The 10,655-nt window shown below is 48.1% G+C and overlaps 1 protein-coding gene across 1 annotated transcript; it reads right to left on the bottom strand.

Moving 5' to 3' along the window:
• Window positions 1-101: 101 nt before the first annotated feature.
• On the bottom strand, window positions 102-9,028 carry LOC132243817 (zinc finger protein 239-like). The gene is made up of 4 exons (XM_059714252.1): window positions 8,813-9,028; window positions 7,923-8,059; window positions 5,734-5,850; window positions 102-4,837 (listed from the first exon to the last, which is right to left on the bottom strand). The coding sequence occupies exon 4, from the start codon at window positions 4,696-4,698 to the stop codon at window positions 3,718-3,720; it is 981 nt and encodes a 326-aa protein (XP_059570235.1). The 5' UTR covers window positions 4,699-4,837; window positions 5,734-5,850; window positions 7,923-8,059; window positions 8,813-9,028; the 3' UTR covers window positions 102-3,717.
• Window positions 9,029-10,655: the final 1,627 nt, after the last annotated feature.

Here is a 10,655-nt window from a genome sequence, read left to right as displayed (position 1 = left end):
AGCCCGGAGCTTACCCCCAGCTTCCCTACCCCCAGTTCAAAGTGTTGCAGTTCCAGGCGCATGTGCAGATGCTGCACCCGGGAGCAGTTGACTTCAGTGCAAACTGTGCCATAGTTTATTGCATTGACCTAATTGCACGTGTAGGTGCACACAATGGGTGGCTCTGCCCTGAATTTGGGAACCAGCAGCTAATTAACAATGAAGTGGACTGTCTCCATACAAAATATCTGTCATCTATTGTATGGCAGTTTGGCTTTAGGTCAAGTGTTAAGGTCTGTGTAATAGCACTGAGGTTCAGAGTTGAAGTGGAGGTTTACAACAGGCATGTGCAGTGCATCTAAATGTGTCTGAGAGTGTTAAAACACAGGATGGTAGGTGTGTAACGTGTTTTACTGCAACTAATTTCCTTTGGTAATTCAGTGGATCATTACAGTTAGAAGCTGGCTGCTGCCCTGAGATTTCAGTATTTTTTTCCTATAACCAGCCTTGATATTGAAATCTCCTGAGATTATTTATTCTCTCTTTATGTGAAATATTGCTGTAAAAGGATCAACATTCACAAGTTTTCTTCTCCAGTATAAAATGTTATAAAACACCTTCATTTTTTCCAATATGAGGGATTACATGCCTTAAGACCTGAGTTTCTCCATCACATTTGAGAAGCAAATGGTTTCCCACATGAGATTAATTAAAAATGACACATTTGCTGTGTAAATGACATGCTCCACATTTGGGCATTTTCGAATTGTCAAAGATATGCACAGAAAAAAAAAATCTTTATATTTCCTTGTCACTTTGTAATTACTGAAGCTTGATTACCATTCTCTTTCTCTTTCTCTTGTTACCAAACAAAAAAGGCTATTGCTTGGCTTTGCAGATTTGCATTCTCTAAATAAAATAAATCAATCAAAAAGTTTCATGCTCCTTGTTTTCTTTTAAAATTTCAAATCGAGCTAGGAATTCCCTCCCCTCTGTTCCCGCTGCTACATGTCAGGGGGGTTTTTTAAGCCTTCCTCAGAAGCATTGGGTGTTGATCGCAGCCAAGACTGGCTGTTTTGACTGGGGTGTGCCAATGCTCCTGCTGGGTCTTAAACCTGAAGTTTCCTAGCTAGAGGGTCTTGCTCCTCTACTCAGAGTCAGATTGATCGCCGTATTTGGGGTCAGGAAGGAATTTTACTCATAGTCAGATCGGTACGGACTGCGGGGTTTTGCCTTCCTCTGTAGCATGGGTTGTGATCCTTTTCCTAGGATCTCTTGAGCATATATTAACAACCTCTACAGAAGCAAGACATTGGGCACTGTGATCCCCCTGCTTTACCTGAGGCAGGTTAGGGTGTAATGTCTTGTGTTGAGCCAGGGCTGACTGTGTAGCTTTTCTAAGAGGTTAGACAACTGATTTGTATAGGGTGGATAGGAATGATCCTGCCTCAGGCAGAGGCATTGGCGATGCGTAGGGGGTGCATGCGGATGCATGTGCATTGCAACCCCTATGAAAAGGCACCACCAACATTGTCCTGCTTATCACTGCCATGCTCCTGCCACCCCCAGCTGCCAGGGACACATGTCGTTCATAGAGGTTGCACTAGATGACCTTTGGACTTCACCTTCAGCCCAATTTCTCTCTGATGCTATGAAGTAGTAACAGCATGGGAGAGGAAAATGTTGCTGGGGAACAGCTAGGGCACAACCCAGTGTCACTTTACTTGCCTCTGTGGTGTGTGCACAGCTGTGTAACCACAGTTCCTGGCACTTCTGCCCTGGTTCAGATCCTGTTTTGCGGTATGACGAAATACCATATATACTCCAATCCAAAACAATTTCAGATTTAAGATGACCCAATAATCAGATTCTACACATGGAAAATTATAAATTTGATACAATTTACCAAGTATAGAGTCTAGTTATTGGAGAGCCATCTTAAATTAATCTCCCGCACCCCTGGGATGGGGAAAATAGTGACTGGGGGCCAAGGGGTCTGACTGCCACCCTAATCTCCCCCCACACGCACCTCTGCCACTTCTCCCATAGTTTCTGTGGCCTCCAGAAAACACCTTCCCTGCCAATTGCCTCCCCGGGGCCCACTTGCCTTGCCACCTGCTCCCCCTCAAATGCCTGTCCTGCCAGCCACTTACACGCCTGCTGCCTGCTCCCGACTCTATCACTTATGCCATCTGCTGCCACTTACACTATGAAGGTTTTGGATCTGGCCTTGGCCCAGCAATGGCAGCAGCTTTGGTCCTAGCAGCAGCTTGCACTGTCAAACAACTCCAGCACTATGGGGTTCTTTGCTGTTTTCAAAAACATCTAACAGCCACCCACTTTGAGGGGCTTTGGGGGCATGGCATTTACACAGCAAATGTGTCATCTTTAATTAAGCTCGTGTGGAGCAGGGACTGCTCAGAGATAAAAATGCAAGGATTTGTTATCTCTACCCTAAACTGGAAAACGTTTGGAAGCCACAGAAAGTTTCTCCCCAGACCCTGCAATGAGTCATCTACTCAGTGTCACAACCCAAAGTTGTGATTTTGTGTTTTGTGTGTGCTTCGGCACTGCTAAATTATTTTCCCGCTAAATTGCAGCTTCTTTGCACGGTGGAGTTTTCTGCTGCAGAAGAGAACCCCGGTGCAACGGAGACTTCCCGCCAATTTGTAGCTTTCTTTGCATGGTGCATTTCTTTTTGCATTTAAGAAGTGCTCAGTGCAAAGAGTTCCCGCCATTTGTATTGAAATTCGAGCCACATTATTGGTTCACGTTAAATTATGTATGTGTGGCGGCTAGCGATTGGCTTGCTAGCCGTATAAAGAGCTTGGGTGGTTTCCGCCCAGATTGGAGAACTCTGAGGAGAACCCCTGCAAGGGAGGACTCCACCAACACCAGGAGGAGGAGACTTCATGCTGTGTGAAGATCTCTAAGCACTGTGGATCCTTACGGACCCAACACATTTCTTAAAAGGCAACAGGGGACTGACCAGCCTCTGGCCTCTCCCCGTCGCCGATAGATTCCTAGATGTATCCCTCCCTGCGCGCAAGAAGAGACGGACCCACGGAGCTTTGACAACTCCGTAGGAGATGGACCCACGGAGCTTCAACAACTCCATGGGAGAGAGCGAACTTGTCGTAATCCTCAAACGAGGGTTTAAGCGGAGCTGTGCCTGGAAAACTGTGCAGCCTACACCACGACCATCTTTGGTGTAAGTAAACAATCTTTAAATCAACCACTACGTGTCTGTGACTAATTCTAGCTCGCCCCCGGTCTTCTCCGACCCCGTGTGCCTGGGCTGCTGGCCACAGCCCGCGTGCACAAAACGGGCCCGGATTGCTCCCAGCCCGCACACTCAGTATCCACTTTTCCCTCCACCCCAACCATAACCATTGGACCCCAAGTTCTCCTATTTAAGGTCACTTCTATTCTTAGTTGTAGGAGGGAACAGACTCATTGCTCCACGGAGAGAGCTCCTGCTGCCGTCTATCCTGTGTGGAGTTTATAATGGGACGTTAGGGAGCCCTGTAGCTTTGTCCAGACAGTGCACTTGTAGGGCCGCTCTCCCGTGTGTTTTTTCCTATATACAATGAGGGCTGAGCAGTTACTGAAGCTTTTCTCACACTCAGGACATTTGTAAGGCCTCTCATGGATTCTCTGGTGTCGAATGAGGCAGGATCTGTGGCTGAAGCTCCTCTTACACACAGGGCACATGTACAGTTTATCTCCCACGTGGATTCACCGATGGGAAATCATGTCTAAGCTTCGTCTGAAGCTCTTTCCACACTCAGGGCGGCTGTAGAGTTTCTTTCCCATGTGCTTTTTCTGATGGTCATTCAGGTTTGAGACCTGTCTGAAGCCCTTCTCACAGTCAGGGCATTTGTAGGGCCTCTCCTCAGTGTGGACTCTCTGGTATGAAATGAGGTTCCACCTCTGTGTAAAGCCCATGCCACAGTCAGGACATTTGTAAGGCCTCTCCCCTATGAGGACTATCTGGTGGGAAATTAGGTCTGAGGACTCTTTGAAGCCCTTCCTGCAGTCAGGGCATTTGTAGGGCCTCTCCCCCATATGGACTCTCCAGTGTGAACTGAGGTGCACGCTCTGGGTGAAGCCCATTCCACACTCGGCGCACTTGTAGGGCTTCTCCCCCATGTGGATTCTTTGGTGGTGAATAAGGTCCGAGCAATGCTTGAAACCTTTCCCACAGTCAGGGCATTTGTAGGGCCTCTCCTCAGTGTGGACTCTCCGGTACAAAAAAAGGGACAAGAAGTGAGCAAAATTCTTCCCACAGTCCAGGCGGTAGTGGGGTCTCTCCCCCATGTGCACACTTTGGTGTTTGCGGAGGTTCGAGGTCTGGCTGAAGCCTTTGCCACGGGCAGGGCACGCATAGGGTCTGTCTCCTGTGTGGATGCGCTGGTGCAGGGTGAGGTTAGATCTTTGAACAAAGCCCTCAGGGCAGGTGTATGGCCACTCCCTCATGTTCATGTGCTGGTGCCTCATCATGTCTGAGCAGTGCTGGCAGCAACTCTTGCGTTCAGCACAGTTATGCAGTTTGTCTTCAGAGCAGGTGCTTGGCTGGACTGTGGTTTCATTCAGGTGTTCCCAATCCTCCTCTGGGTGAGTGGCCATAGCCACAGGCATCCCCAAGGAGTTTTCTGGTTGCCTTTTTGCCCCTGACAGTCTCTCACATGCTTCTTCCTCCTCGGAGTATAGAAACATGTCCCCTCTGAATACTCCCAGGAGTGTTCTGTGGGGATCGCCCGGCTGCGAGCTTCCCTTCTGAAGACATGTTTTTGTGGGCTGGCTCAACACCTCATCCCCATGTGAGACAGGGGGCAATCCAGATGGATGTCATTCCCTGTGCCAGAGAGAAAGGAAGCATCAGAAAAAAGCATAGGAGGGAGAATCATCATCTTCATAAGCCCCCAACAATATCTGCTAGGATGGCCAAACAGTCAAAAACCAAGGACTCCTCTCCAGCATTTCCACATGAGAGAGAGACGATGGATCAATTTGTGTCTCCATACCTGCTCTTACCAAAAGGGGGAAGGAGCTGTTGCCAAGTCTCAGTCAAAGCAGAAGGGAATTTAGGAGTGATATCTGCCACTACCATCTGAATAGGACTGGAATGCTATTGTATCTGTGATGGTTCGGGCAAGGGTTTGGGGTTTGTTTGGGTTATTTTGGTGTTATCTTTTTTTTGAACCAATTCTATGGTTAGCAGAGATGTTAGACAAGCTTTTAGATATCTGAAAAAGGCATTTGGGGAATTTGTATAAATGGCAAAATGTGCATCAGCGCTAAGAAAATGTCAGCAGTGTGCTTTTGAACTAAAACACACTGAAGGTGTTTTAGGTCAAAAGCACCCCACCACCATTTTCTGCATGCTGACGCGTATTTTGCCATTTATACAAATGCATGTGAGACAGTGCCGAGTGCATCAGTTCACGTGCTCTGCAGACTCGATTAACTGAGTCTGCTCCAATATGCTGGATTTCTGGTGTGTCGGAGCAGACAAAGGTACATATATAGATCCCTTTGTGCCTCAAAGCTTTTTCCAACCATAACGTTGGTCCAAGAAAACATATCACCATAAAACCCCTTGCTCCTGACATAATGATCTGACATGGACCAGAGAAAATCCTGACCCAGGTGAGATGAGGCTGAACTGAGGGAGACTAGTGGGCCTGATGGGATCTGCAGTTATTTATGCCAGTGATGTATTATTTAACATCTGTTTAACCAGTTCCTCACCTGTGTGGATATCTTTTAGGCTTTCTCATTCCTTTGAGTCCTGGAGATCTGGGACCCACAGCTCTTCCCCAAGTTCCAGCTGGGAGATCTAGTCAGGTCTGAGAACTGGAAATCCTACTGCAGTGAAAAAAAAACAGGTCAGCCCATAAGTTTACTGTTGTGAACTCCATACACAGGAGGATGTCAGGACTGACAGAGTACAGGTATTCCAATACATACCGCTTTCTAACCCAGCTGAGATGTGAGCCCTTTCTGGGTAGGGAGTCAGTCAGGGAAATGCAAATGCCTTTTCATACACAGGCAGAAGGGAAATGCAAATGCCTTTTCATACACAGGCAGGCACATACAGCACAGCCTGGAGGCACTGGATGGGGTATGGATTGGCCTATCCACTGTGTCTGATGGAATAGTCATTATCACTTGACATCTTCAGGTTATGGACCTGATCCCTCTGAAATGTTGCACCACAGAGATCCCATAGCTCCTAATACCCTAGCTGACAAGAATCCTTACCCAATGAGGTCAGTGTTCTCCTGCATGATGTCCCTATAGATGGCTCCCTGACTGGGGTCCAGCAGAGCCCATTGCTCCTTGGTAAAATACACAGCCTCTGCCTTGAAGGACACATGCATCTGGGGATAAAAAGAGTGTCTCCCACGCTGTAGCTGCTGCCCTGTCCCTAATCCTATTATCTCCATCACAGGGAGGGCTGGAAGATCCTCTGTTCACAAAGACAAGGCACTCCTCCAGAGGTGAATCACTTGTGAAAGCTTTCTTTAATGATAAATTCCCTCTGCGGTGAAACTGTGATGCCAAGATATGTTGGTATTTTACCCAGGGTTTATAGAAATCTCCTATCTTACGAGTATTGGCACAGAAATCTCCGTTTTGCCACGAATGGCACCTCACCTTGTAAAGGAGGCAGGAATCAAACTGCCCTTTTTCAACGACCACCATTTTGGCATGTGGAAGTGAGGCTGTCCTTTAGCCACCACTCACCATTATTTTTTAAGCGATTGGAGCTAAGCTTTCCTAAGAGAACAGGGCCGTGGCTCTACAGTTCAGATGCATGATAAGAAACGGAGAGGAAAAAGTGGATGGGTTTGGAGCTATCAGGCAGCTGAGAAAGGAGGGGGAGGTGTCTGACATCTAGGAAAAGGCTAAAGGAGGCAAAGGAAAATGATGAATCCAAAGTCTTACTGGGTTGCAGCTGCATGATATCAGAGACTGCAAGGTGAAAGGAAGAGGAACCTATGGGCAGGTGAGAAGAGGAGATTCTGCAAGAGAGGAGAAACTATATATACAGGAAGGGGTAGACAAGGACAGAAGAGCAGCACCCCCAGCCCAGCAGAAAAAAGTCCCCCTAGGGACAAAGGGCAGAGGAGCTGCATTTTCATATGAGCACTGCTTCAGGTGATACACACCGATAAGTTCACTCCCAAGCACTGGAGCCTGGCAGCTGCTCTCTCTGAAAGATTAAATGCAAAATCGTGTGGCAATTTTATTTGAAATAAGCAGACAGAAACCCACCTTGTGATGTTTAATGCCATGCCCTATCTTTTCAGAGGCACTTGTGGCTTCTGAATGCTGTGGGCTAACAGCCCTTTATACCAGCACAGCATGTTCAGTGGTTCGTATCTTCACCTGGCATATGCTTCCCCCAGAAGGTTAAAGGCTGGCCCAAGTCTAGAAGAGCCAACATGGTGAATATACACTGCTTTCTGTAGCCAATGACACAGTAGGGAGTCCTATGTCTATCATCCTCATGTCTAGCCAGCTTTGACTCTCCAGCATAAATGACCAGATACCTTGTGACAGCTGGGATGACTGGGGGCAGACCACAGTGTGAGTCAAGGAAAGGTTTAACCCTGCCGCTGGTAGCGCAGTGAGACACCTCTACCCCTCAGCAGGTTGCATGTGATAGCCATGTATGAATAAGAGGGGCTCTGGGGAGGTGGGCTGTTTTTCTTTTCTAAACAAGGAGTATGTAGCATGTGGGAATTGCACAAAACCCCCTCAAATAGTTTGTGAGCCCTCAAGCAGTGCCAGCTGTATTTGTATTGTAGAAGCTGCCAATGCCACTACAAGCAACTGTGTCTCTGTGTCAAGGACTTGCATCCTTGTGTACCATCTGTAAACCCTGTAACATCAGAAACACCGTGATCTGGGACTCCGCTGTGCTGGCTTACCTGAGCCAAGTCCTTTTGAGCCATCTCCTTTCTTCCTGCTGCAGGATGAGATGATCGGGCACATGGCGCGGATATCATTCTGTGACTTGTCGGCGACTGTAGGGGCTTTACTCCATTTCACACCTAGGATTTTCCCCCTTGAAAATGTTTTAGACTTTGCAGCACTGGGAGAATACTAGGCCACATTTTCCCAGGGCTCAGCTAGCCCATCCCACCCAGGCTAAACCAGCCAAACAAGTATAAACCCTTCCAACAGCAGCAGCCTCGCTGACTCCAATAATAGAAACCCAGGTAGTAGTCTCCAGACACTGCCCCAAATATAGCCCATACCCTGGGCAGCGCGGGGTGCTCTCTGCTCCTTGCCTTGGTTACAGGATGATGATTGCCAGGGAGGCTGCAGGGCAGGGCTCTGGGCAGGGCTGAAGCCGGGCACTGCTTTCCTGTTACTGCGTCTGCTCAGGGCCAGATTAAACCTTTAGCGGGCCCCAGGCAAACAAACTTGTGGGCCCCTACTTAAGACTGTATTTATACTCCTTTTTTTTCACTCAGCAATTATAATATATAAAATAAGCACAACTGGATGCCTTCTTCACTTAGGACCCTAGGCATGTGCCTAGTTTGCCTATATGTTAATCTGGCCCTGCTTCTGCTGCCGTTTTGGGCATCTGCCCTTCTATCTCCTGTCCCCTCCAGCCAGGAAATAGCATCACTGTAGCCATTTCTGAAGCTATTCACCCTTCTAATGGGAGCAAAAGCCTTTGTGTGTCAGTAAAAGCAGCAGCTCTGGGACTTGCAGACCCCAGGGAGCAGAGATGGGTGCAGAGGGGCCGTGTGTGCAGAGCCCCTGTCCTGCCTGCCCCAGGGCTTTCCCCCAGGTCTCTCCCCATTACCTGGAGTCTCTGGCTCAGGAATTGTAAGCAGATCCTAAGGCTGCCCTGGGGCCTGGTTGCAGCCTGGGGAGAAAGGAGAAAGTCCTCCCCTGGGTTGGACAGCACAGGGCTGTAATGACCTCTCACTTTGGCACAGACCCAGCTGGTGGGGTAGCAGCCGCAAGCCCTGGCTTCTGCATCAGAAGGGAGGAGATAGAATCTGTGTGTGACCCAGGAAGCTCAACCCCTGCCCGCTCCATATCCTGATCACAGAAGGAGCAAGAGCAGCCTCCTCTGTGTTAGCAACAGCTACAGCCCTCTGGTGATAGAAACTAAGCAGATTAATGCAGCACCTGCACTGGAGCACTGCTGTGGGGATCAGAGGGCTTTGGGTACTGCTTCAGGGAGGCAGAGGCTGCTTTCTGTCTCCCTCCAGCCTGGGAACAGACTGCTCATCTTTATGGCTGCTGCTTCTGTGTTGTGATGTGGGGCCCAAAGGCTCCAGGTAGTGGAGAGAGCCCTCAGGGAAAGTGCTGGGGTTGGGCAGGGCAGGGACTCAGAACACACTGGACCTCCTCTCCTCTCTCTGCTCCCCAGGGATCTGTGAGTCTCAAGGCTGCTGCCTTTTCCTGCACAAGTGGTCCCTGGGACCTGAGATCATGCAGCTGTCTGGACCCTTCTCCCTTGCTGTTAATGCACTGTGGGGATGGAACAGGCTGCCCCACCTGTGAAGCAATAGGCGACCTTGCACTGTCCATGGTGCCTGGGGTGGCAGGGTGGGCTCCTATTGGGAAAAATAAGAGCAGAGGAGAGTGGGAGTCTCTCTGTTCAACCTGAGCACTTTTAAATCTTTTCTCATTTTGATAGCGTAGGCTCCCAGGAACCCCTGCATCTTCCAGGCCCACCTCCCTTTTGTTTGCAAGGCTCAGTTCTTCAGCAGGCCTGGTGGAGCTGGAACAGACAGAAACCCTTTAAAGTGGTTTTGGACTTGCTTGGACTGCTCTGCTTCATCTTATCTTCAATAAAGCCCAGTGGTGTGAGTGAAAATGCATGTTTAGTGCTGTCAATCTGGGTGTTAACCAGGGTTTGGAGGAACACAAACCCAAGAGGCCTGCTGCTTGAGCATGCCCAGTGGTGTCCCATACCCTGTATTCCTGGTTTAATTTTCTGGCTTGGAGAGGGAAGTGAGTTTAGGGAGTTAAAATGGGATGGGGAACTCTTAGACGTATTGATCAGTTCTCTTGGGATTGGCTTGTGTGGCCTCATGACAATCAGTAAGGGTAAAAGAGATGCACATCTTAGAAGGACGTCTCAGTTGTGGCTGGCGGGGGTGGGGGTGGAAGAGTCATAGGGGGAGGAAAATTCTATTATTAATAATTATAATGACAACCAAAATATTAGTAATAAAATAGAGTGACATCTGTCATCCCTTCCTGACTTTCTCTGGCAGGGGTAAGATTTTTCTTAGCTGAAAGGCAAGGTTTTAGCTGTGTTCCCCAGACATTCTTTGTACAAAGGAATTCAACTCTCATAGCCCCGCAGGAGGGTATGACCTGAAATAAGCAGCCTACAAATATGTTCCCCTTCTTGTGGGTGGTGGGAGAGAGTCTCTATATTTCTGGAAATGTAGATTTCAGAGCGGACGTTTTCCACTCATTTGGTATTATCACAAATGTGTATCCAGCAAATTTTTGCTAAAAATGTTCATTATGGTTGCATATTTGCTTTATGTATACATCTTTCTAAAATAACACTCTACACCCATTTTCTTTCCAACTGTGAGTTTTCTAAATGATTAGCACTAAAGAACGCTTTAGGTTGTAACACAATATTGAATACATTACATTGTTGAGCTTGAGCTTCA

Source organism: Alligator mississippiensis, chromosome 11 (genome assembly GCF_030867095.1).
Source record: "Alligator mississippiensis isolate rAllMis1 chromosome 11, rAllMis1, whole genome shotgun sequence".
In the NCBI taxonomy this organism is placed as follows: domain Eukaryota; kingdom Metazoa; phylum Chordata; order Crocodylia; family Alligatoridae; genus Alligator; species Alligator mississippiensis.
This window is presented reverse-complemented; position numbering and strand designations above follow the sequence as displayed.